This window comes from Triticum urartu, chromosome 1 (genome assembly GCF_003073215.2).
Source record: "Triticum urartu cultivar G1812 chromosome 1, Tu2.1, whole genome shotgun sequence".
Classification (NCBI taxonomy): domain Eukaryota; kingdom Viridiplantae; phylum Streptophyta; class Magnoliopsida; order Poales; family Poaceae; genus Triticum; species Triticum urartu.
Genome location: NC_053022.1, coordinates 38,781,578 through 38,809,137, shown reverse-complemented (window position 1 = coordinate 38,809,137; position 27,560 = coordinate 38,781,578). Strand labels below are relative to the sequence as shown.

Sequence of the window (27,560 nt, the reverse complement as noted above, 5' to 3'; positions counted from 1 at the left end):
CAGGCCTGGCACCCAGCGGTGCTTCCAGGACGTAATTATTCTGTGCAGCAATGAGGATAATCCTCAAGTTACGGACCCAGTCCGTGTAATTGCTACCATCATCTTTCAACTTTGCTTTCTCAAGGAATGCATTAAAATTCAACGGAACAACAGCACGGGCCATCTATCTACAATCAAACATAAACAAGCAAGATACTATCAGGTACTAAGTTCATGATAAATTTAAGTTCAATTAATCATATTACTAAAGAACTCCCACTTAGATAGACATCTCTCTAATCCTCTAAGTGATCACGTGATCCAAATCAACTAAACCATGTCCGATCATCACGTGAGATGGAGTAGTTTCATTGGTGAACATCACTATGTTGATCATATCTACTATATGATTCACGCTCGACCTTTCGGTCTCTGTGTTCCGAGGCCATATCTATATATGCTTGGCTCGTCAAGTATAACCTGAGTATTTCGTGTGTGCAACTGTTTTGCACCCGTTGTATTTGAACGTAGAGCCTATCACACCCGATCATCACGTGGTGTCTCAGCACGAAGAACTTTCGTAACGGTGCATACTCAGGGAGAACACTTCTTGATAATTAGTGAGAGATCATCTTAAAATGCTACCATCAATCAAAGCAAGATAAGATGTATAAAAGATAAACATCACATGCAATCAATATAAGTGATATGATATGGCCATCATCATCTTGTGCTTGTGATCTCCATCTTCGAAGCACCGTCATGATCACCATCGTCACCGGCGCGACACCTTGATCATCATCGTAGCATCGTTGTCGTCTCGCCAATCTTATGCTTCCACGACTATCGCTACCGCTTAGTGATAAAGTAAAGCATTACAGCGCAATTGCATTGCATACAATAAAGCGACAACCATATGGCTCCTGCCAGTTGCCGATAACTTAGTTACAAAACATGATCATCTCATACAATAAAATTTAGCATCATGTCTTGACCATATCACATCACAACATGCCCTGCAAAAACAAGTTAGACGTCCTCTACTTTGTTGTTGCAAGTTTTACGTGGCTGCTACGGGCTTAGCAAGAACCGTTCTTACCTACGCATCAAAACCACAACGATAGTTTGTCAAATTGGTGCTGTTTTAACCTTCGCAAGGACCGGGCATAGCCACACTTGGTTCAACTAAAGTTGGAGAAACTGACACCCGCTAGCCACCTTTGTGCAAAGCACGTCGGGAGAACCGGTCTCGCGTAAGCGCACACGTAATGTCGGTCCGGGCCGCTTCGTCCAACAATACTGCCGAACCAAAGTATGACATGCTGGTAAGCAGTATGACTTATATTGCCCACAACTCACTTGTGTTCTACTCGTGCATATAACATCAACGCATAAAACCTAGGCTCGGATGCCACTATTGGGGAACGTAGTAATTTCAAAAAAATTCCTACGCACACGCAAGATCATGGTGATGCATAGCAACCAGAGGGGAGAGTGTGATCTACATACCCTCGTAGACCGACAGTGGAAGCGTTATGACAACGCGGTTGATGTAGTCGTACGTCTTCACGGCCCGACCGATCAAGCACCGAAACTACGGCATCTCCGAGTTCTAGCACACGTTCAGCTCGATGACGATCCCCGGACTCCGATCCAGCAAAGTGTCGGGGAAGAGTTCTGTCAGCACGACGGCGTGGTGACGATCTTGATGTTCTACTGTCGCAGGGCTTCGCCTAAGCACCACTACAATATTATCGAGGACTATGGTGGAAGGGGGCACCGCACACGGCTAAGAGAACGATCTTAGAGATCAACTTGTGTGTCTAGGGGTGCCCCCTGCCCCATATATAAAGAAGCCAAGGGGGGGTGCGGCCGGCCCTAGGAGGAGGCGCGCAGGAGGAGTCCTACTCCTACCAGGAGTAGGACTCCCCTCCCTTTCCCTAGTTGGATTAGGACTTGGGGGGAAGGAGGAGAGGGAAGAAAGGAAAGGCGGGGCGCCGCCCCCCCTCCTTGTCCAATTCGGACTTGGGGGGGAGGGGCGCGCGGCAGCCCCTAGGCCTCCTCTCCTCTTCCTCCACTAGGCCCATTAAGGCCCATTAGGTTACCGGGGGGTTCCGGTAACCTCCCGGTACTCCGGTAAAATGCCGATTTCACCCGGAACACTTCTGATGTCCAAACATAGGCTTCCAATATATCAATCTTTATGTCTCGACCATTTAGAGACTCCTCGTCATGTCCGTGATCACATCCAGGACTCCGAACTAACTTCGGTACATCAAAACTCATAAACTCATAATATAACTGCCATCGAAACCTTAAGCGTGCGGACCCTACGGGTTCGAGAACAATGTAGACATGACCGAGACACGTCTCCAGTCAATAACCAATAGCGGAACCTGGATGCTCATATTGGCTCCCACATATTCTACGAAGATCTTTATCGGTTAGACCGCATAACAACATATGTTGTTCCCTTTGTCATCGGTATGTTACTTGCCCGAGATTCGATCGTCGGTATCTCAATACCTAGTTCAATCTCGTTACCGGCAAGTCTCTTTACTCGTTTCGTAATACATCATCTCGCAACTAACTCATTAGTTGCAATGCTTGCAAGGCTTATGTGATGTGCATTACCGAGAGGGCCCAGAGATACCTCTCCGACAATCGGAGTGACAAATCCTAATCTCGAAATACGCCAACCCAACATTTACCTTTGGAGACACCTGTAGAGCTCCTTTATAATCACCCAGTTATGTTGTGACGTTTGGTAGCACACAAAGTGTTCCTCCGGCAAACGGAGTTGCATAATCTCATAGTCATAGGAACATGTATAAGTCATGAAGAAAGCAATAGCAACATACTAAATGATCAAATGCTAAGTAATGGAATGGGTCATGTCAATCACATCATTCTCCTAATAATGTGATCCCTTTAATCAAATGACAACACATGTCTATGGTTAAGAAACATAACCATCTTTGATTAACGAGCTAGTCAAGTAGAGGCATACTAGTGATGTTTAGTTTGTCTATGTATTCACACAAGTATTATGTTTCCGAATTATACAATTCTAGCATGAATAATAAACATTTATCATGATATAAGGAAATAAAATAATAACATTATTATTGCCTCTAGGGCATATTTCCTTCAAAGAGTGCCTCTTCAGCTTGTGTGCAAACAAAGAGTCACTATTCGGCCTATACGTGGATGAAAACAGCCTCTTCAGCCAGGTCGCGGATGAATAGTCACTCTTAGTTCAACACGGGAATGACGGTGTGATACTTTTAAAATTATTGAACCCACGATAATACATTAAAATATGTTGATCAGTAAAAATGAATAAAACACGTGTCAATTATTAGGTACAAAGCTCCTTGTAAACATCTTGTGTACTCCAGAGTTGTCTATTTAGATATATCTAATTATAAACACGGCTATAAAATACATTTTTACACCGCAATATTTAGAATTATTTATTAAGATAGTAAACGACACATTCATATACCTATATTATTGCAAGATTCATAAATTAATTCAAAAAGGCATGCAATTTTTCTTTTCTGATTTTATCACATTTAAGTGGAACTGATTTAAATATTTTAAAGCCATGTTATATTGAAAAATGTAAAGAAAAATGTAGTTTAATTTACCATAGTAATTAGCTATGACTGTAATTGAGAAAAGACTTTTAAACAAGTATGGAAGTTTGTTATAAATAGTGATGGTGCACGCGAGTTTGGCTGGCAGCATAAAAGAATCATTTCTTGTTATGTAATTCTATTCTATAAGAGTAAAGAGTGGGCGATCCTAAAGGACAGCTCGCTTTGAACTAAGGCTCTGTTTTTTTGGGCTTGGGCTTCAGCTTTTGCTGCTTCTAGCCCCCTAAAAGTTGAAGCCCAGCCAAACAGCTATTTCCTCCGACCAGGCTTCCGAGAAGTGCATCTCCAAATTGCACTACGAGGTAAAAGCACGTCCAGAGTAGCTTCCCGTAGCTGCGCCGGCTTCTCACCCCTCCCCCAAAAGCCTGCCCCCCCCCCACTTCCCCGAAATTACATCAGAAATGCCACCGCCACCACCCCTTCAGATTTTTGTTCTCCCACCCCGTAACCCCCATTCCCCTCCCCGCTGATCTGGTAGCAAGATAGAGCACAGAGGAGGCGCTAGGGTTCACTCCGCTGCCGCCATCTCCGGCGACCCTGGCAGTCGGAGCTCGCGCCCCCTCAGCCGGATCTCTCCCGTTCCTCCTCCTCGCCTCCTCCCGATCTAGGAGCTCGCTCCGCTACCTACTCCAGGACCCAGCACCGCCGCCATCTGCAGCAGCGACGCGGGCGGGATCCTGCCTTCTCAACCCTCACCAGCCACGACGCGTACTGGATCCGACCACCCGTCCCACGAACTCGGTTGCTGCCTCAACCACGCCCCCTCGGTCTCCCTCCACTGCTACCTCGAGCAAGCTCAAGGTGAGCCATTTCTTCATGATTCCTATGAAAAAAGTTTTACTTGTTGCTATGAACAAATTATCATGTTGCTTGGTGTATGATTGGTATGAAAAAATTGTCATGTAGTAGATGTGATATGCTTGCTAGTGTTGTCATGGTACTTTCTTGATTTGTATCATACAAATTAATGATAAATATTGACACTAATTTTCTTGTTTATTTGTATAATAGTATTGGACATTAATTTGCTTGATGTATCATCTGAAAGTTGGACTTGGTTGTCGACAAACATCCAGATAAAAAATTTCTCCTAAGAGATGAGACTTGTTGTGTGATTTGTGAGGCATATGTATAGGATATATAAATGTTTATGTATGTTTTGTGCTTGTGAGATTTGTCAGGCATATGTGACCAAAAATTGTCACTTGTTGTCAATTTGAACAAAATGTGCTTGCTGGACGTGCATATGGATAACACGGTTGCTTGTTGATTGTTGGAAATGCTTGCTAGATATAATATATGTATGTTGGTCATGGTTACTTGTTGTCACGGATTGTGCATGTATGTTCACATATATCTGGACTATTAGGTGAGAGTTTGATGATTGCTTGATGTCTAACTATGTAGATGTCAGTTCAGATGTGGGATCGAGAGCCCATCAAAGTTTTTTCCAAGTGTGCAGCTGATCAAGTACAACATGGACATAGGCTAAACAGTTACTTCAAATGGATGGTTGCTTTCAAGGTTGGTTGCTTTCAAATGCAGAAAACCAATTTACTAATGGCATGTTCTATTATGTATATAAAAAGTACTAAAGTTGTATTTTATGTGTAGATTCACATGGCAAGTCGAGCTTTCCGCAAAGGACCTCCCTCGGATGTAAAGGATCTTATGATCATGGTTGGGGAAACAAATGAGAAAGCAAGTAAAACCATCAAACCGCTGTTTCTTTTATGCAATGAAGTCAAATGAAGAGAGACTCGGTTTTTTATAAGAGTAGAGATTGTTTAACTATGTATTTCCTGGCTTAATTGTTGAATTATTTAAACTATGTATTTGCTTGTTTAATTGTTGAACTATGTGTTTGTGGCGAGAGAGTAGGATTGTATTTCACCACTACCATGTATTTTGCAATCGAAAAGACAGTTTGATGTAATATATAGTCGGTACTATATTGTTATGATGTGTTCAAAGGTATTGTCATATGTCAAATATGTCAAATTCATTGAAACACACTATATGTACCACTGGCCATGGAAGAAATATTTAAATACCTACTAAATCTATCAAACTTTATTATCTATAATTATTTTGCAACAAAAACAATATTTTTGGGCTAAATTAGAAGCTAAACATATCATTTGAGATAATATACGGCATAATCAGATAAATCATGTCAAATCAGTGTTTAAATAATATCTTCAGCATCCAAAGGCATTACAGACTTTCACCACCAGCTACAGCCTCACCAGCCGTCCTAAAAAAGTTACCAAACATGCTTTTTGGACTTCTCAGCTTCTACCAACTCCAGCCTCCTTCTCAGCTTCTACCAGCTCCAGCTGCTTCTCGTTCAGCCGCAGCCCAAACAAACAGGGCCTAATACCCCTATTTGACAATCAATTTACCTCCAAATTGACACCCGGTCCGGACCAACAGAGGCCCAAAACACAGCCTCGCGCCTCTCGCGTTCCTCTCCCCCTCGCGTTCGTCTCACCGTACCAGATGCCCGCGTGAGCCCTCGAGCTACGGTTCCCGCCTCCAACCGGCGACTCCAACCTAGCGCCGTCAGATCCGCTGGCGGCAGCCACCCTACTCCGCTCCATCGTCTCTATGCCCGGTTACCTGTCTTCACCGCGCCCGCCTACCCGTCTCCTATTGGCCCGGCCCAATCTTGACAAAGCAGACAAACGATTTTGTGGACAGGTTCCCAGAATAAGACTCTGGAGAATTGAGAGGTGAAACGAACTGGCCTTGAGGCAGAGCTCTTTTAGGTGCTGATAAAAAAAGCAAACTGATTTCCCTATGTACAACAAAGAATTGGACTCGAAACCGGACTTGTCATGCTAACGGTCCGCTTGTTTGTTTTCATAAACTCTGCTCTTTGAGCTGCGTGTCGCGGGCGTACACAAGGCCTGGAATCGATTTGGAAGCTTAACTAACTGAAAGTCGACACAGTTGCTAGCTGAACCTTAGTAGATACTCCTTCCTCAAGTCCGATACAACCATGAAAACTTGATCGTCCAGTACGACTGGCAAAAGTCAATGTAATATCCTATCAGCATGTGCTGTACAGTCTACATTACCGAACAGCTGCCCGGCTCTGGCCGCGAGCATGGGTACCCGTACGCCTCGACGGCGGCAACAGCAGGGCAGTGCTGCTGCTCGTAGAAGAAGTTGACCGGCGCCGGTTGCGATGGGTAGCAGTAGCCGTACGGGTAGGAGTACCCGGAGTGCGGGTAGTAGTGTTCGACCACGGCGGCCGTGGCCGCCGGCTTCTTCCCGTCCTCCTTCTTGACGTCGCCAACCTGCACCAGCTCCGCGTGGCCGACCTTCCGGCGCAGCGCGCTGGTGAGCTTGACCGAGTCGACGCCGTGGCCGACGACCACCACCTGGTCCTTGCCGTCCCCGGCCAGCGCCACCGAGTCCACTCCCGGCGTGGCCGCCACCAGCGCCAGCGCCTTGGACCGGCACCTGCTGGTCGCCATCTGCACCGCGATCACGATCCTCTGCGTCATTGCCGGCAGCTGCGTCTGTATCTGTTCGTGTGTGGAGGTGGAGCTTGCAGTTGCACTGGGTGAGAAGCAGAGTGCCCTTCGATGCGAGGCTGCCATCCGTGTATATATAGCGAGAAAGCAGAGTAGCAGCTTCGTTGGAGGTTTCGATAGTGATGAAGACGCGGTGCAGCAAGAAGACTTGTTTTGTTTAGGACTTGCACTGACTGACTGCTTTGTCTCGTTGCCTCGGCCGGAAGCGCAAGGGAACGCGTTGTCAGTTTTGTCCTCCACACTCCTTGTACTCACACTAGACACTACAAACAAGTAAGTAGTCAGCGACGACTATGCATGTGCAGTAGGTTTGGACTTGATGACCAAGCAAGTCTTCCCCTTCAGCTTGCAGGTCTTGACGATTTCCTGCTAAATTTGAAAATTATTGGGTGGCTACAAATTCCTCGGTTATGTCATAGCATGTGCTTAATTATTATGGATGGAATAAGAGGTAGGTAGTGCTCTTGCTAGAGCATCTCTATTATAGGGCACCAAAAATCAGCTGGAGGAAAATTTAGGCCGCATAAAGGTGACTTTACCGATTGTACCTGGCAATGACGTTCATGCTCCCTTGTTGAAGGTGCTTGTCTGTAGTTCGCTTGAATCTTCTCTTCTGGGAGAAAACACATGGTCTAACATGTGTGGTTCGATCTGGTGACGACGATGGAGTTCATACACCTATCTCCTTACTGAAGGTGTCGCCCTGGAGGAACCTTCTCATCGCCCCGCTGTTGTCAATGGTAACAGTAGTGCTTGATGTTTTGTTGCAGTGGGGTCGTTCGGCTCGCCTTGACCCTTATGTTGTTGTTGTTTTTTCATTTTTCTTCTTGGTTCTGCCCATCCTAGTAAGAACAAATGACACCAACTTGCAACACAGAGCAGACTATCTTACATCTTCAGTTCAGAGGCCCAACCTTTTTCAGCAGAATAATAAGAAGCTAACTCACAAAATACTTCAGACGATAACAAACTCAACCAATACTCCAGTCGCCGCCTCATCAAAGAAAAAAAAAAGAAGGAAAGCACCAACAGGCAGGCAGTTACAGTCCAACATCCAACATTCATTAGCCAGGACAGGATAAGAGTTTCAACATAATAATTCTACAAGTCAGCAACTTACGCAATTAATTTTTTACAAGCCCACTGCATAGATCAGTTCACCGGTGCGCGCTACGAGTAGTACGAAGAGGGACCACACCAAATGATCTCAGCCGAACAAGCCATTTCTACATCTCGGGCACACAGAACGGAAGAGCCTACGCCCAACAGGCCATCTCTTCACCCCTTGATACCTGCGGAGCAATAATCAATGTCATTTGTCAAACAAGGTTGTACTGTTCCTCATATACGGAATATACGAGCTAGGTAGGTGCCGCTGCATGCTGGAGCATCGCCACCATCGTTGCCCATCGTCTTCCTTCTGCACCCCATTGATCAAGACTAAAATTGACTGTGTAAGTGTTCCACTTATAGCAATTTATATTGCCTTCATTCAAAAGTTAAGATTTGTTTGGATGGAACTGCTCCTTGTTCAGTGATGATTCACTCCAATGATGCCTGCCATGTACAGCAGATTACATTGTGATACGTGTGTTTAACTAAAGAGTCAAGAATAGCAGATTCCGTATCAGTTCAGAGGTGATATATAGGGGTTGGCAAATTCCTAAAGTCAAGAATAGGCCTTTGTTGTTCAAGTCCGTTGATAAGGTTGACGACTAAGTTCCAATTTGCAATAGCAATGAGAGTCGGGAAAGATTTCTGCTCCAAATTTGAAAGGCTCCTCTAATTGAACTAAAACCACGACACTTATTTTGGAATGGAGTGAGTAGAAAATATAAGAGATGTGCCTCTGCCGTCTCAGCGTTTCGAAGGGAGACTCCAAGCTTGTTGGAATAACTCTCTGATGCCTGGGTGGTCAACCCAAAAGTTCTCGAGGTGAAAGACCTTTGATTTAGGTACTTTGGTCTGAATGGAGAGAGCATAAGGGATGTATTTGAGGTGAATCTTGGAAGAGGTTTAACAAAGGTATTAGGGAAGACCATAGTCAAGGCAGCCAAGGTAAAAACAAAAACTATGTGTTCAGATTTATTATTCTCTTATGAAAAAATGTAAACATAAAACCGTAACGTAGTATAGTAAACAGTTCTCACTTTGGATTTAAAAATCTGATATGTAAATTTTAGTTACAAACTGAGGGTGAAAAACCATAATGGGAATATTATAAGTTCGATACTATCTCGAAACTGTATTTGCAAGATTTAGCTTTAATGTTTTGCATGTTTTCAATCTCAAATACTCCCTCCGTTCCCTGATATAAGACCTTGTAGCTTTTTCTTGATACGTATGTATCTAGGCACATTTTAGTATGTATGTTCACTCATTTTAGTATGTATGTAGTCAATATTTTGAAATAGCTAAAAGGTCTTATATTAACGAACAGAGGGGGTAATTAGTGAGGACGAGCGAAAATAAACTATAGAGTTATTGAAACAACCAGATATATCAAGTAAGATTATTAAAAAATTGCAACCGAGCACTCGGCATTACAACAATCCCAGTGAACAGCAATGTGAAATGGCAATTTATATAGGCCCGAGTTTAAAAAACAATTCATTGTGCTACTATGAAATGGCAATGTGAAACGTTCTCATCGATTTGTAGCCACAAAAGTAGCAAATGCAATGTTGCAACCCACAGAAATTATCAATGAAGCAAAAGAAAGGGAAATATTTCATTGTGCTACTATTTAAAGATAAGCTTACTTACTCTATTAATACATCACAATAGCATATCCATCTGACCAATCATCTTATGTATTGTGCAAAAGTTTAGCTCCATCATGTCCACCACCAATGCCCGTGCCTACAAGGGGGCATTCCAACCATTATGTATCCCATCTTGAGAAGCATCTGCAAGTAGGTACAAGGGGAAATCGACGAGATATTTGGATAAGCACACATATATAATTTGAGGAAAACAACTCAGGTTTAATATATCATGACGATGAGTAGATAAACATACAGCCATCTACTATCAAATAAAGAGAATATTCTCAAAAAAGAATATACTCACTAGTGTCCTAAAAATGAAGAATATGCGCACTCAGACTATTAGCTGACCTGACCTGAAGGGGTAAGTTACCTAAAATTATGCTTAAGCTCACTCCATCCCATATCGGATAAAATAAAATATAGATAAAATATAGCCATGCTAATAAACTCTAGCAATAAAAAGGATCATGACTATTCATATGTTCAAATACATTTAACCAGCAAAGATGAAATAAACTCAAATTGTTATTTTTCTACCTTGCCAGTGGCAGAACAAATGTTTTCCAAGTATCAAGCCAAGTCATTATTGTGGATTTAAGAGTAGTAAGACCAGTGATAACAATATTGAATGAATGAAAGCTTCATAATGTGCCAACTGATCTACCTATTTGACATCTCACTTGGTTCAAGCTATGTTTTTTTTCATGTGATTGTCTCAATTTCCAAACGCACTGTAGCTATGCATTAATACTAACATTATACAATTCTTGAATATGCCAATAGGCAACCAACAATAAAATTTAGTTTGATTATTGTACAAAAAACGGTTTGTCTTTTTGTTATTGTTTCATTCTAGGATGACAACAGAGCAAACAGATAATGAATTTCACACCTCTGATTCAAATCATATAATTCCATAATAGAGTATGAGAATAACAAAGAAAAACTTTGCTACATTTTATCTAATTTTTTGACAAAGGAGGTGCACAACCAGTTTCAACCAAGGGAACTAAAAATCACGATAGAGTAAAATCACCTCTCTAAAAAGGCGGAACTGGCTACCTACCACTAAAAGTTGTATTTTCAAATAATAACCATTACATAGAACACCACCACACAAACATCCAAAAAGAAACGCTAGAACAACATTGCTATATGTTGAGAAAAGATCATCAAGTAGCAAATGAAACAATTCATATGGCACCTAAAATTATTAGCTTAGCGCGAAAGGATGTGAAAATGGCATTCAATCAACCAATTACAAATAATATCTAGATTTTGTTACGCCCACAATGTAAAGGCAATATCTAGATTTTGTTACACCCACAATGTAAAGGCATACCTGCAGCATAGGCACTTTCGAATGGATAATAGCGAGCCCACATGTGTATTTGGGACACTTTCTTGAACTGCAGTGACTCAAGCTGGAGTGTGAAGTTGTGGATAGGTGTCCATAGGAAAACCACATTATTGTATTTAGCAAGCCCTAGTATAATTGGGAATGGGGACTCGTTATCTTCCTCTTCTGAGCTCTCCTCCTCTTCTGAGCTCTCTTCCTCTTCTGGATGCAGGGAAAATAGCTTGTCCAGTTCAACGGTTCTTCCCAGCACCGATGACGCAACACCATCAGAACTCTCCTCCTCTCCTGAGTTCTCTTCCTCTTCTAGATCCAGGGGAAGTAGCTTGTCCAGTTCAACAGTTCTTCCCAGCACCCATGATGCAAGTGCAACACCATCAGAATCGGTCTCCATCTTCCATAATTGGTGGCGCTGAATTTTAATAGAAAGAGAATACCAAGGCCACCGCCCTCTGCCCGCATAAGCTGGAATTTGCCCTGTTTTTCCTTGGCAATATCGACTGGCACCGGTTTCACAGCTAGGATCTGCATCTCCAAATCAAACTCAAGCATGCCATCCAATCTGCCAGTCGATCTGTCCACGAACAACCAGTAAAGGGAATGCCCAACTAGCACACTCAGACTAAAGCCCATATTGGTGGGAAGTTTGGATGAATATGGTGTTGAGATGCGATCACCCCAAGCGCCAGTCTCCGACGAGTAAACGCGGGCGATGACCTGCCTATGCTGAAGCTCGTCTGTCTCTGCGCTTACCAAGACGACTTGGAAGTGTTGGATGTCTCCGGCGGCGCGATACACCGCCCCACCGATAAAGGTCTTCTTCTCATCGAACCCTGGGGGAACGGCTAGGCGGTGCTGGGCGACGTTGAAGGGGTCGCAGTCCCACACCAGGAGCTGGTTCCCTGTTCCGTGGAAGTGGAGTAGGAGGCCAACGGCGGAGCCAGGAAATACACACAAGGGGGGCCGAACATTGACCACAACTCCAAAATTTAATAAGGTGTATGGAATTTATAAGAATATATAGAAATTCATACTGAGATAGCAAAATATGTAAGTATATAACCAACCAAGTGTTCATAACATAGGCATATCTCTATACATCAATAGGTTGGAAGCAAAATGTACAATTAGACGTTGATGAACTAACAGTTATCACTCGAAGTCCATGCGACGGTCCGTTGTATTGAATTCATCAATAATTGCATCAGTTGAGAATCCTACCGCAATCTCTTTCTCGATGTAGATCAACAAGCAATCTCTTAGAAACATGTCTTCCATTTTATTTCGGAGTCTTGTTTTAACAACTTCAATTGCCGAAAATGCACGTTCTGTTGTTGCGGTTGAGACAGGCAAAGTGAGAACAAGTCGAATTAACCTGCAAATAAAATTAATTAACACTTGATGTAATGGTCAAAGCAAATAATACAAGAGAGGAAATATTGTATGACCTGTCAATCAAATAATAATCCACTGATTTTTCCTGTTTTTGCAAGTTGTTGACAAAGATCTCCTACACTTGACAGATTCTGAAACCTTGGATTTGTAGGTACATCAAGCTCATAATGTTGTAGTTGACATCTCAAATTGTTTCTTTCCTGTTCTGAAAAGTCAGCGGGGTAGTATTTTGAGGCGAGAGAACATACATCATCAATGTTCAATGAACTAAATGAGTCCTTGGGATTCAAAGAATTGCAGAGGATGAGAATCTCTGTTGCTTGTTCACTGAACCTGCAGTTTAGTTCATGTAGTTGTTGGTCAACTGCAACTGTAAAAATATCATACCGATAGTGATGCTCGGCTGTACTGAGATCATCTGCACGAGACCGAATGAAATCAACATAGTTGTCAGTCATATTTGGAGCAGTAATTCCATGTTTCTGGCAAAACAAATTCACATCACTAATCAACTTAGCCCAGCCATCATCTCTTAGCTGCTGTACCAATTTCTTTGTAGTGGAAACATCATCCATGGCATTCAAAATATCTTGGGATTTCTGCTGTAGTTTCTTGCATAACATATCTGTTATTCCCATCAACTCTTTCATGACATGCAGAATAAATACGAAGTCAAATGACATCATCAACCTAACAGCACCGGCAGCCTTAGCTCGTGCAGAAGGTGAAGAACCTGACCCACTAGTAGTAGCAATATTTTTTAGTACCAAAAATGTAGGACCGTAAAGCTTCAAGAGGCTACAAACCGAACCATAGTGAGAACTCCATCTAGTGTCACAAGGCCGCCGCAAAGTTCTGGCCTGGTTTGCTCCACTTCCTGTTTCAAGCTCACTGAGCTCAATGAGATGCTCCATTGCAGCCACTTGATTAGCATGCAGCTCATCATTTCTCTTGCTAGAAGACACAATAGTATTGACAACAAGAGCAAGATGATCAAAAAAATTATGGACTTCGGTTACTTCTTTAGATGCACCAACAAGAGCTAATTGCAATCGATGAGCAAAACAATGAACATAGTATGTGTATGGACACTCTTCCATAAACTTGGCATGTAGACCGTTCCACTCTCCACGCATGTTGCTAGCACCATCATATCCTTGTCCCCGAATATTTTGAACATCCAAATCATGTTGGGACAAAACAAAATCTATTTCTTCTTTTAAAGTTGCTGAAGATGTATCTTTAACATGAACAAGATCAAAAAAACATTCTCGATTGAAACCTTGTTTATCAACAAAACGGAGAACAATGGCCATTTGCTCTCTTTTAGATTCATCTCTTGATTCATCAATAAGCAGGCAAAACTTGGCATCGCCAATTTCATTGCGGATTGAACTTTGCACATCACAAGCCATAATATGCATGATTTCTTTTTGAATTGTTGGTGAAGTATACTTTGCATTTCCTGGAGCATTGCCTAGTACAACAGCACCAACCTCCTCATCATAAGAAGCTATCAGTTTTACCATTTCAAGAAAATTACCTTGATTCTTTGAGCCCACACTTTCATCATGTCCTCGGAAAGGGCAGGCTTGAAATGCTAGCCACCGCAATGTATCAATTGTTGCCCTAAGCCTCAGCCTGTTTGCTCTTATATCTTCTGTTGTTTGTCTCTCCATTAGCTGTTCAATATGGCATTGTTGATTCTCCAAATTGTCATAACATTTGGCCGCATAGTTGTGAGCAGAGTTACAACTATTTCCCATATGAGTTAAGAAAGCACAATTCTTTCCGTTGTTAACCTTTCTCCAATTCTTGAACCCTTTCACAGTGAACACATCTGATCCAACTTTCCCAAGTGGCTTCTTAGAAAACAGAAAACATGGAAAGCAAAAGACTGCATTTTCTGTAGGTGAGTATTCTAACCAAGGAAATGCCTTGAACCAATGATATTGAAACCTGCGTGGGTGGCTTTCTGGACCAGTAGGAGGGTATATTTCCTTTTTAAAGTGATATGCTCCACACTTCACATACGCTTTTCTTGCTTTCTCTTGGTCATTGACAGGAAGATCCCAAAGTTGGCAACGCAGCCCTGGGTCTCTTTCCACTACCAGAACACCACTACCATCATTGACCCTATTAATTCTAAGTGGAGCCTCTTCTTCTTCCTCCTCCTCAACAGGTTGCTCCTCCTCCCCTCCATCATCTTCTTTTTCTTCTTCCTCCTCCTCTCCCCCTCCCCCTCCCTCTGCTTCTTCCAAATCAGGACAAGCAACATCTGAAACCAATGCCTCATCAAGTCTAATTTTCTTCTTATAGAAAGAATCCATAGTCTTCATTTTATTTTTAGCCATGAGTATCCTACAGAGATTAATCACGGTTCTAATAAAAAACCAGATCCACAAATAGATAATACAAATAAGAAGAACAAAGTGACAGATTGTGACCTTTTACCTGGATGAGTGCTTCCTGATGTGCTCCAAACGCAGAAAGAGAGAATTAAGGAGCGGTTTTTGGGGAATTTCCTCCTCTTTCCGCCTTGGTCTTGGAAGAACAGAGAAGGAGAGACAGCGAGACGCTTCAGGAATGAGAAAGAAAAGAATGGGATGGCTCGTGTGTGTGGCTGGGAGTGAGAACAAAAGTCAACAAAGCAAGGCACTTTCAGTGGGATCTTCTGTGCACAATACTAGCACTCTATTTTGTCAAAATGCACTTTTGGAGAGAGGCATACAGCAGACCACATGGTTCTCTACATAAATAAGCATAGGTATTAAAAAAATCCTGCATGTTGGGGGGAGCCGTGGCCCCTGCTGGTCCCCCCTAGCTCCGCCGTTGTAGGAGGCCATGGCGGGATCCAAAATGCATGAAGCTGCCGTCGGTGTCAAGGCGCATGGAGAAGTGGCCATCTGGAACACGATTGGGGGGATCCATTGTAGGTTCGAAACGGAAGCCCTCGAAGAAAACAAGGAGAGGAGGGTTGTGGCGGTGGTGGAGGCGGAAGCGGCGAGAGAAGCCGGGGTCGGAGACGAGGCCGAGCCAGCGCTTGGAGACGAGGGAGGCGCGAGGGAGGGAGGGAGGGCCGGATCTGGCGGGAGGCGGAGGAGTATCTCGGAGAGCAGGTTGTCGTCCTCCAGCGGCGGCACTAGCGGGGGCGGCGGCGGCGGCGGCTCATCTCGTCACAGCTGATGCCGGAGGTTTTTTCTTAGTGGTGAACAAACTGTATTCCTCAAGGTACAGCATCAGGGATAAACAGCAAGTCCGGCTTAGATAATAGCCATACATGACGACCGAAATTTAAAGATACAGCAGCATTGGCAAGGTCATGTGCTTCATAATTGTGATCCCTCTTCTCATGTGTAATATGGGCTTCAACAAACTCCCGCTATTTCGGCCCAGATATCTTCCCTGAAGATTCTTGACAGTAGCTAAGCAATCAGTAGCGAGCTGAACTTTTTGCAGGTATAGATCACTGGCCAAAGCAAGACCTTCCGCACAAGCCATGGTCTCTAGAGATTCAGGGTCAATTTGGCCCCTGATAATCATAGCAGAGGAACCCATATAAACACCTGTGTCATTGGGAAATACTCAATGGTTCCTGGGTACATATGTATCCTATATGGGGATTTATTTTTAATAGTTAAACAAAAAATCAAAATAGTTAAGAAACTATTTTTAGAATAAAGTTGACTTACTTGCGCACTAGTATACACACTTTCAGAAAAAAAGAAAACTATGTTGACTTCACAGCAAAAAAGATAAAATTTATTTGCTACTATAGGTCACTATTCACGCTATTTTGACCAGAAATTTGTCTTTTTTTGAAAAGAAGTCAAAGAGGAATTTTATATTTTTGTCACTTTTCTCACTAGTACAATAGAAGGTCAAGTTTTTATCAAAAATATTTTTAGAAATTTTGACTTTTTGTTGAATTACTAAATTTTTGTTGCATATAGGGTATCCAGGAACCAAAAGTTCCCCTCCCTGTGTCACTCCGCTCCTCTATCTTCATGCCTTGAAACAGCCACGTCCACCTTGTGGGCCATATGGTGGGCTCATGCCGGAGGTGGTGGAGTGGAAACAGCAGCCCAGGATGTGGGCTTGTGGAGTGACACTCGTTTCTTTGTCGATCCGCCGGGAGAGACAAGGGACGGCCCACGAGAGCTCAAATAAATGAAAGCCCACTACACACAACCAGACCGCATAAACGAAGATTTCTTTTCCCTAAAAAAACGAAGATTTTTTGCCTTTTGGTTGATTTTCAGAAGCTAACCGTATGTGCACAGAACCAACAAAAATAGTAGTAAAAGATTTTCATCAGTTTCAAAAAAAGAAAAACTCATACAAGATTCAACGGTCAGCCAACAAGATTTAGGCCACCCGAGAACGGCATGGCCACGACAAAACAAAGTCCACACATCAAAACAAGAAAATTTAGCCGCCACTAACGTGATCGTCATCACCCCCACCCCATCACGGCCTAGCGACCCTAACTTCACGACAAACGAACACATACGTGCTTTATGTAGTGGTTGGCCTTCCTATTTTCATGCCCTCTTTAGTCGAAGAGCCAAGTATGCATAGAAATCAAACAAACTTGCATGAAGGACAGTTTTCTTCTCCGCCCAGCCGTGAATGCAACGAGTCATGCAGACCAGACCATGGTTGTTGCGCCACATGCTAGGTATAGATAATTTCAGATAAAAATTGAACTTCAAAAAAGGAATTCTTTTGATTCAACTATCTCTTTCTCAACTCAATAACTTGAAGTATTAATCTTGTATTTAGAATACCAAGAAAGCACATCAAATCATAATATATATCAATACCCTCTCTTTTTTTGAATTTTCTTATTATCCTTTCATTTCCTTTTTATAATATAAAGGAGATCTAGAATATATTCAGATGTGTGTGTATATTTATCTAATTCTAGATTTATAGATAATGTAATCCTTCTCAAAACGGTGCTACCACGTCTCCGACTCCACCGTGATGCAATGAAAACAGATCACATGAACCCCTGGACACGTTATGGATCCCACTACCAAGCTCTTGGCGCGACCTAAGTGTCACATGCTACCATTTTATTTCCACACAAGCCAACATGCCTTAACCCAAGTTAGATATATATCGTTTGAACTTTGCCATGTAACCTTGATTCCTAGACTAGATCTAGAAAAATTGGATCGTCGATGTCCTCACCCTACCTGCTCAACCAATTAGGCTAGAACATGGGGGGTAGGGTTCCAAATTCGTGTCAACATGGCTCATGATACCATGATGTTGTAGTGCATGGGCTAAAGTACCCTGATTTGTCCCGGTGTTCACAAATTGGAGGTGTCTACGAATAGGATCGCGAAAAAATGAGGGAAAATCACAAGAGAAACACTCAAGAATAAGTCCAATCACACATCCACTAGACAATCAAACACACAAGATCTACAAGGTACATGAACAATCAAAGGAAAAAAATACAAGATAGAGTTCATCCCAAATTCAAAGAAGATGAGGTCTTGATGATCTAGATAGATCCTTCCCTATAAGGGGTCTTAAATCCCTAAGTATCTTCTTCAATGAAGGTCTTGAACTCCAACGGAGTGTCCCTCTCTCAAGAGGAATCCCACAAGGGGAGGTACATGAGGTAAGCTCCTATGTCTAGATATATTCTTAGCTATCCTACAAATGAGGTGGAGGAGGAGTATATATAGGTCCAAGACATGAAGGGGTAAGTAGGGGCATAGTAGGGACTACATGGGCAAAGCCCAACAGTTGCACGCAGGAGGCCCCGTGCGCACGAGGTATCCAGAGACCTGGGGACTTAGCCCGTGCACACGGGGTCCAAAGGCCCATGCGCACGGGGTATCCAGAGGCTCGCAGCATGTCGCCTTCTCCGTGGACACCCGTCAATGCTGGTGGAACTTGGCCTTCTTCCCAATGGTTCATTCTCCGCTGCCAAGCTTCCCTTTTGGATGGTGTTGTTATTCTCTTGAGCTTGGACTCCTCCTCAATGAATGTGTAGCTCCACTCACACCTATGTATGCACACGAGAGAGGGGTCAAGTAGCATACCATCCTCAAAGGGCACAAGTGAACACGTGTAAAGGAGATGATTCACATTTATGTATGTGAAGTAGATGTAGCACGTGTCCCTTGCTAAACGGACTCTTGACATGGTGATGCCCGTAGGATGCTCCGTAGCAGCTAGGCCACAACAACGAGCATCTCGAGAACAAAAACAGACATCACAGAGAAGAACCGGGTACTCGACTTTGCGGCTGGGTTGCTGCCCCAAGAAGGGGAACCCAATCCCCTACCACCCAAGATTGGTGATGTCGAACCCCGTTGGGGCAGAAAGCCACACACCACGCAAGAAAACACCACCAAAGATGATCTCGGATCTGCAGGACATGGCATCGCTCATCACCATAGAGAGAACCTCCCAGCTACCAGACGCTTCTGCTCCAAAGAACCACTCAACCATAACCACGGATCAGGATGACGCCTAATCTGAAGTGGATTTTGAGCTTTCACTCGGGAGCAGGGGAGGCGTGGGAGGAAGGGTCCTCAACGGCGCTTCTAAGGAGGAAAGCGGTACCCCTGGGCGGCGCAGCCGAGGCCGGAATAGCCGGTCAAGGGTTCCCCCTGGACCCAAACCTGTGCCACCAGCGCCTCACCAACAAGGACTCCCGCAGCCAAGGTCGTCGTGCACCAGTATGGGTGAGGAGTGATCCAGAAAAGGGGGAGGAGTCGTACCATCAGACCTGACGAAGAAGAAGGCCCCCGCCGTGACCACCAACAACCAGGAGCCTCATCGCCCGAGCGGCCAAGGGAGCTGGCCACCAGGACCAATGAGGCCCGCCTGCCATCAAGACGCCATTGCATCACCACCCAGGGCCCCTGCCCCGGCGACTACTGCCCTACACGAGAGAACTGAAATGGTGAGATCCCCGCCACCACCATCATCGGCGGCCATGCAGGCTTGCCCGACGACCTCCTTAGATGGCGGCAAGTGAGAAGTGGGAGGGGTCCGCGAGGAAACCCTAGGCGCCGCCCATGTCGCTCGAGCGGATGACGCTAGGGCACGGAGGGGGAGGATAAAAAGAAGGTCAGATCGTGCCCGCCATGTTACGAAAATTTTAAGGAGTTAAAGCTTTTTAAGGGTTCGGATAGAGATGCTCTCATGTACTACTCCCTCCTTCCCAAAATAAATGGCTCAACTTTGTACTAGCTTTAGGGTGTGTCTGTTTGGGTTGCAACGGCTCTAACTGGAAGGAGCTGCAGCTGAAAGGTTGGAGCTTAGTACAAAGTTGAGTCACTTATTTTGGGACGGAGGGAGTAATACATAGGGCTATGTTGCTTGTAAGCCTTTTTCATTTACACACATATAAAAAGCTTTTTTTGTTTTTGTTGTTTACTTCTACGGCTTTTGCTAAGACTTGGCCGAGGAACCTTGTGGTGGACATGTTTATCCGGGCTTCTTCTCAATGAAATGGAGCCAGCCGGGGGAGCTCCTTCCTGTTGATCCAAAATATAACATCGCAATATTGAGAACCAATTGCAGTCACTACTAGAATTTGCAGTTACGCCTCTGGCCGTCGGTATAGGCCAGATAGCCGTCGTAACAGTTGGAGGTTTGCCGACGGCATTTCTACCTATGCCGACGGCCTGACAAAAAGCTGTCGGCATAGAAAATTTCGCGATATCCAGTTATTCGGTAGTGAGTTCGATCATGACAATTCACGACGAGCAGTTCAATAATTCCACGAGACAATGTGTCTGCATGAAGTGCGTCAGAATGGGGTACACATAAATTACGGGTCGATCGACCGACGGATCTCTACGGTTTCAAATCATTTGATGACCAGATATACAGATCATGAACTCCTGATTAATTTTTGAGGAGCTCCTTGACGAAGGCGACCACCTTGGCCTTGTCCACCGTCCACGCCACCGAGATGGGCGTGTAGCCCGACCACGCGTTCTCCGACTTGAACCTGCACGCCATTGACGCAGACATCAGCACAGTGAGCTCACTGATCAAACGACGAAAGATTATAAAATACTCATTGATTGATTGATTACTTCTTGAGCCCCATGTCCATGGAGGTGTGGCCTCTGCAGATGCCCTGGGTCTCCACCCGCACCACGCCCTTCCTGAACGTGAAGAGCTCCGGCCGGACCAGCGCCGCGAGGCTCACCGGGTCGTGCAGGAACACGGCGGGGTCGCCGTACGAGTGGAGGTGCCAGTCGCTGTAGAACTTGCAGATGTCGCAGAGGAACTGCGCCTGCTTGCCCCCGGACCTCCTCAGCTCCGACAGGTCCGCCTCCGTGAAGCTCACCTGGGTGGTGATGTTGAGGCCGACCACGGCGATGTCCGCGCCCGACGTGAACACCATGTCCGCCGCCTCTGGGTCGCTGTGGATCTGTTGATCGTCCAAGAGACATCAGCACAACTTAGTCCAAGGTGAAATGAACCAAAGCTGAGTGCAGAAATTGAAATTATTCGAGGGATGTGTAGTGGTGACATTACGTTTGCCTCGGCTGAAGGGGTGGCATTCCCTGCTGCAAAGAAGGCTCCACCCAGCACCACTATCTTCTTCACCTTGCTCACAAAGGAGGGGTCCATCTTGATGGCCTGAATAAAGATTCAGAAAATGTTCATCTCCAGCAGAGGTTTTTCAAACAAAATTGTTTTTAGACAGAAACATTGATCTCCTGCACGATTCACATGCACAACCCCCCTGAAAATGAAATCATTCCGAGGTGCTTAAATAAATATATTAACAGAGAAAGAATGTACCAATGCGAGGTTGGTCAGAGGGCCCAAGGCGAGCACCGAGACCTCCCCGGGGAACTGCGACACCTTGTCGACCAGAAACTCTGCGGCGGTTTGCTCTGCTTTCTTGGTGGTAGGTTCAGGAACTGATACGTTCCCGAGGCCATCGGATCCGTGAACAAAGTCGGCAACTTGCGGCTTCCCTCCCTGCGATTCAGAGAAAGATATGAGCATTTCAAATTTCTATCTCACAACACATACTGACTTTCCTCTCAAAAGAAAAATGCATTCATAACTGAAGAAACAACTGAATATGCAAGTTCAGAAGGTGTTATGAAGATAAATGGTACAATTAGAATAGGCAGGTACTGGAGATTTGCTTAACAAACCAAAGTGTCAGACTTGACTTGCAACTTCCATTTGAGATCTCTAGTCCATTCTGAGAAAGCTTTGCATGCTAATTAATGTGTGCACTGCTGACACATACCACGTACAGTACTAAATATGCAAGTTCAGATGATGGTGAGTTCTGACAGAATAGGCAGGTGTTGCAGATTTGCTTAATAAACCAAGGTTTCAGACATATGACTGTCAACTTCCGTTAGAGACATTCTAAGGAAGCTTTGCATGCTACTGAATGCATGCTGAACTGTTGATACACTGTCTAATCTCTGAACAGTTGTATTCGAATGTTTGGCAAATGCGGTAACAATTGTCGAAACTACAGATTCTGCGAGCGTATTCGACTGGTTGTAAATATAACTGGTTGTACCGGTGGTTTGGGGCTCCCCACCCCCTTCTTCTATAATGAATGATACGCACACTCGTGCGTATTCGAGAAAACAGATTCTGCGAGCGGGGTATACCTTGAGAGGCTCGGCGCTGCCCTCCGCCACCGGCACGTCGGGGCGGCCTGCCTTCTCACACTGCCAAGCCAATCAAACAGGATTTTTCCTTTTCAGCAGAGTTATCAGTTAAAATTCAGCAAAATATAAATTGCAATGGAGGGTTGATGCCAGTGCTACTTGCCAGTATCAAGGCGTTGCGGGTGGCGTATGCGGTGGTGCAGTTGCCGAAGATGGTGGTGAGCCCTAGGACCTCCACGCCCGGCGCTTGGAACGCCATCATGATCGCCACGCTGTCGTCTGGCAACGGTGGACATGCCGGAGGAGCAGATTAGTAACACAGGGAGGAAAAGGGAAGATGGCCGCAGTGATGCCCTCTCCTTCCGAGGTCCGAATAAGAAAAGAGTGTCTGCCTACGTGCTAAAATGATGCAAAAGGAGTAAACGTACTTCATCGATTCTATATTAGTTGTCGCTGATTTAGCACAAAGTTTAGTATGGATTCGGAGGGAATACTAACGTAGTAACCAGAAGTAGCTTTGTTTCGCTTTCGACTGAAAGGCGGGAGGAGGATCAGCTACTGGCATCCATTCTACACAATGCTACTTTTAGCATCTCCGAGACCCGGGGAGTGCCAACATCGCAGGACTAGTCAACAACGGATTAGAAGGGAGAGAGGAAGAACTTGGGGCAGGTGTGCCGGTAAATTAGATTACTACTCCCTTCGTTCTAAATTACTCGTCGTAGAAATGAATGTATTTAGAACTAAAATACATCTAGATGCATCCATACCTGCGACGAGTAATTCGGAACGAAGGGAGTACTATATTAGCTGGACTCCATGGATGGGGGAATGGGGATCAGGCCAGGATGCTCGTATTTTTTGGTATGGCGGATCAAGCAAGGAATGGGATCAACGCAGGATCCAGATGAGGAAGGTAGGTACCTATGCCGGGATCGGTGTCGATGATGAGCTTCATCGCCTCCTCCGCCGGCTGGATCTGATGCCCGTTCGCCGCCATGGATCGCCGCCCGCCCGGTCGATCGCTCGGTGGGTAGGTGGAACCTTCCCTCCGTCGGTCACTCTGTCTCCTCTGCCTGGAACTTACTTCTTCCGTCCGTCCTCTCTGTTTGCCCTGGCTGGGCAGAGAATTTTCCGCGTTTGGCCAAGTAACAAGTAGAGATCGATCTTGTCACATGCTGCTGCTGACTGTCGTGGGTTAGTCCGATCTGGACGCCAATGGCAGATGAGTGTGTGAGATCAGCCTCCGCCGTCTCCGCATTAGCCAAGGCCAGCGTGCACGCCTATTTTCGCATGATTTCTTTTCCTTTCCCGGGGGAAACTATGAGGTTTATTATTCCTCTATATCTATAAAAGCATCTATAGTCGCGCATTCCAAATCCAGCACGTCCGCGGACAATGACTTGTCAGTCCCCAAATCACCTCATCCACATCTATATACCCGGTACCCTAAATCCATACTACGTATGCAACGTAAAGCTAAACTACATAGATCATCAACGAAACAGATGGACATAATCCGAGCCTCCAGCCGCCCCTCACCGGTCCTCCTTGCGCCACCGGCTGGCCAAGGCCATACCGTGACGGACCTGGGCAGGACGCCAGATCCACAGCCATCGAGGCCATCCATCTGCACGCAGCCGCCACCCTCGCTGAATGGAGCGCCGCGCGCCACCGCCACCACCCAATCTTAGGTCACCGCCCGCCATGGAGGCTTCGATCGTTGCCGCCCTGACTGCCACCCCCGGCCTCCTCGCATGAAACGCCTTCTCCGCCTAACAGGGGATACCGCGGCGACCACCTGCCCTGGAGCCAATGGCATCGGGCCCGCCGCCATCGCGGCCCTTGCCAGTGGCAGCAGCGGCTGAGGATGGAACGAAGGGAGTCCGGCAGCTAGGGTTAGGAGGGGGGGCTGGCATCGTCCGAGGGGTTTAGCAAAAGAGTGTATGTGTACGTAGTAAAAATGATACAAAAGGAGAAAAGGCACTCCCTCCTATCCATATTAGTTGCCGCTGATTTAGTACAAAGTTTAATATGGATAGGAGGGAATACAAATGTACTCCCTCTGTCCCATAATGTAAGAACGTTTTTGACACTAGTCTAACCAAAACTAGCTTTGTTTCGCTTTCGACTGAAAAACAGGAGGAGGATCGGCTACTAATATCCATTCTACTACTACTACTACACTACTACTTTTAGCATCTCCAAGATCCAGAGAGTGTGAGAACGGTTATGTGGGGCCCACACCATAGGACCAGTCAAGAGATAACGGGAAGGAAGAAGGACGAAGGAAGGAGGAAGGAGGAATTTCAGGCGGTAAATTAAATTGCTTATGTACTAGTACTAGCCGGACTCCATGGATGGGGGAATGGTGGGGATCAGGCCAGGATGCTCGTAGTTTTCGGTGTGGCGGACCGAGCAAGGGAATTGGGTACGGGTTCGATGGGATCAATGGAGGGTCGGGATGAGGTAGGTAGGGTAGGGTCGGTGTCGACGATGAGCTTCGTCGCCTCCTCCTCCGCCGGCTGGATCTGGCGCCCGTTCGCCGCCATCGATCGCCGCGCGCCCGGTCGATGGCTCACTCTGTCTTGTTCCTTCCGTTCCCTGCTTCTGGGCAGAGAGTTTTCCGTGTTTGGGCAAGTAACAGGTAGAGGTCGATCTTGTCACATGCTTGCTGATGACTGGCCCAGCACTGTCGGTTAGTCCGATCTGGACGTCAACGGGTAGATGAGAGTGATCAACACGTGAAAAACTACACAGGTGGAAGTGGGGGTGGGGTGAAAAGAAAAACCACATTGAGATAGATTAAATGATGCAAGTGGGTTCGTGTCCGCATTAACCAAGGCCAGACGTGCACAGCCATTTTGGCATGGTTCTTTTTCTAGCGAAAACGATGAGCTTTATTCCTCTATAAGAGCGTACCAAATCCTGCACTCAATACAGACAGTGACCGGCCAATTCTTAAATGGCCTCGTCCACAGTCGTATATCTTGTATCCGGTACCCTAAATCGATACTACGCATGCAGCATGAACCTAAACTACGTAGATCATCAACGAAACAGACAGACATAGAAATGGACATAATCCGAACATTGGAATCCACATAATCATCAACCAAAAGAGCACCACAATGCAGCCGGCGGACAAGTTCTATGCTAAAAATTACTAAGAACGGAAATAAAGCCGGAGAGAGGGTCGAGCTTCACTTCCTCGCCGGCCTTTTGTCCTTTTGGCCACCGGTGCTGGTGTAGGCGTCAGCGGCAAGAGGCGAGGAAGACGCCGGACCGCGGTTCTTGAGCGACAACTTCAGGAGGAGCTTCGGGTGCGCATGGTACTCCTTGTCCGTCGTAGAGGCCTTTGTGCGGTGGCACGACTGCTGCTTCTCCCTCCTTGACACCGGAGGAGAGGATGATCTCCTCCTTCCTAGAGAGGCTGGCCGTTGTGGAGGTCGATAGCCCCATAGAGTAATGGCAGTGGCTCAACAATCCATATCTGGAGCCACCACATGCTGGCAGTGAGCAGAGAGGAGTGGATATGACACGGGCATGGACGGCGCGGGAGCCATGCTTAAATAGTCGTGCTAGGCAAACGGATGGGCAGTTGGCTTCAATGCGGTGCCACCGACCGGAGTAGACTTCTAGGTGCCTCGGCAGCATTGCATTGAAGCAGCGTCGCGCGCCTGCTTGTCCGATCACGTCGCTATGACTAGCATCAGTGCCACCGAGTCACGTCCGCTCTGGGCGGCCTGATCGGCATGAATGTGCGACAACCATTTCACACATAAAAGATTCTGGTGAGACTTGCCGGTCTTGCATGCACGTGCGGCGGACGTTCGGACTCCCATAAACCTTTGCATGTATTTGCGCATTGGTTCATAATGGGCACCGAAACTAGTGTATCCCCTCTAGTTGCGAGGGTCCTATGGAGTACAAGCCAATTGCGTTGGGTCGGTCAAAAAATCCCATGTAATGTACTTCCTTGGTTCCTAAAAATAAGTCTATTTAGAGATTTTATTAATATACACATACGGATAAATATAAACGTATTTCAGAGTGTAGATTCACTCATTTCATAACAGAGGGAGTAGCACACAAGCTAATGCCCTCTCTGTCCCAAAAAACTTGTCGCGCGCACTGTACAGTTACCCTTTTGCAAAAAAGTCCTCGTACTTTCAAAAATTACAAACAAACCCCTGTCTCCTTCTTTCGTCCACTCCCATTCCCCGTACGTCATCGACCACCTCCAATGTTGCCTCATAACCGCAAGAATCGTGGATTTGGGGGAGAAATGAGGATAGGGCGAGGGGAAGGGGATTTCGGTCGAGACGAGGGCGAGGGGAATGGCTCGAAATTTGAAACTGCCGCCCCACTACATCTGGCGCCACTCACCGGCAAAGAAACCTACGCCGCCTATGACATGTGGGGCCCACAATCGCGGCGCGAGCGAACCAGTGCACGTCACTCGAGTCGGACCAGGAATCCGACCAGGGAACACCTGGGGCTGTACCCCGCACGATCTGGGCTAATCGAGCGGTCGACCCACGGCCGCTCGTTTCAGCCAGATAGCACGCATTTTTAAGAATTTAGGTTTTTTTAGTCCTTTAAATTAGATTTTCGAAATTTTGAAAAACAGGGCTCCATCGAGCCCGGGTGCAAGAAATCCACCCCGGGATTCAGCACACAACTCTTGTAATTTCAAAAATTATAAACAAACCCCTGTCTCCTTCTTGTGTCTACTCCCATCCCCCGCACGTCGCCGACCACCTCCAATGTCGCCTCATAACCGCAAGAATCGTGGATTTACGGGAGAAAATGGGGGGAGAAATGAGGATAGGGCGAGGGGAAGGGGATTTCGGGCGAGACGAGGGCGAAGGGAATGGCTCGAAATTTGAAACTGCTGCCCTACTACGTCTGGCGCCACTCACCGGCAAAGAAACCTACGCAGCTTATGTCACGTGGGGCCCACCAACACGGTGCGAGAGAGCGCGACGCGGCGCGAGCGGACCATGTGCGCGACGCTCGAGTCGGGCCAGGAATCCGACCAGGGAACACTTGGGGCTGTACGCCGCACGATCTGGGCTGATCGAGCGGTCGACCCACGGCCGCTCGTTTCAGCCGTATAGCACGCGCTTTTAAGAATTTATTTATGTTTTTTGATGAATCCTTCAAATTAGATTTCCGAAATTTTGAAAAACAGGGCTCCATCGAGCCCG

At 45.8% G+C, this 27,560-nt stretch overlaps 3 protein-coding genes across 3 annotated transcripts; all 3 read right to left on the bottom strand.

Moving 5' to 3' along the window:
• Positions 1-6,577: 6,577 nt before the first annotated feature.
• LOC125550336 (disease resistance protein Pik-1-like) lies at positions 6,578-7,230 on the bottom strand. Its single transcript, XM_048713344.1, has one exon. The coding sequence runs from the start codon at positions 7,154-7,156 to the stop codon at positions 6,716-6,718; it is 441 nt and encodes a 146-aa protein (XP_048569301.1). The 5' UTR covers positions 7,157-7,230; the 3' UTR covers positions 6,578-6,715.
• A 5,089-nt stretch (positions 7,231-12,319) lies between these two features.
• Positions 12,320-15,298, bottom strand: LOC125545403 (zinc finger MYM-type protein 1-like). The gene is made up of 3 exons (XM_048709329.1): positions 15,164-15,298; positions 12,763-15,070; positions 12,320-12,689 (listed from the first exon to the last, which is right to left on the bottom strand). Exon 2 carries the CDS (start codon positions 15,061-15,063, stop codon positions 12,766-12,768), a length of 2,298 nt encoding a protein of 765 aa, XP_048565286.1. The 5' UTR covers positions 15,064-15,070; positions 15,164-15,298; the 3' UTR covers positions 12,320-12,689; positions 12,763-12,765.
• Positions 15,299-20,423: 5,125 nt separating this feature from the next.
• Positions 20,424-23,646, bottom strand: LOC125545394 (probable uridine nucleosidase 2). The gene is made up of 7 exons (XM_048709317.1): positions 23,272-23,646; positions 22,511-22,626; positions 22,348-22,407; positions 21,506-21,688; positions 21,236-21,340; positions 20,788-21,128; positions 20,424-20,699 (listed from the first exon to the last, which is right to left on the bottom strand). The coding sequence occupies exons 1-7, from the start codon at positions 23,345-23,347 to the stop codon at positions 20,594-20,596; spliced, it is 987 nt and encodes a 328-aa protein (XP_048565274.1). The 5' UTR covers positions 23,348-23,646; the 3' UTR covers positions 20,424-20,593.
• Between the last annotated feature and the right edge of the window lie 3,914 nt (positions 23,647-27,560).

Coding starts and splice junctions, on each gene's coding strand:
- LOC125550336 (XM_048713344.1), bottom strand. CDS start 7,156: ATGACGCAGAGGATCGTGATCGCGGTGCAGATGGCGACCAGCAGGTGC.
- LOC125545403 (XM_048709329.1), bottom strand. CDS start 15,063: ATGGCTAAAAATAAAATGAAGACTATGGATTCTTTCTATAAGAAGAAA.
- LOC125545394 (XM_048709317.1), bottom strand. CDS start 23,347: ATGGCGGCGAACGGGCATCAGATCCAGCCGGCGGAGGAGGCGATGAAG. Junction 21,129..21,235: donor CCCCTTCAGCCGAGGCAAAC/GTAATGTCACCA, acceptor GACGATCAACAG/ATCCACAGCGACCCAGAGGC. Junction 20,700..20,787: donor ATGGACATGGGGCTCAAGAA/GTAATCAATCAA, acceptor AATGGCGTGCAG/GTTCAAGTCGGAGAACGCGT.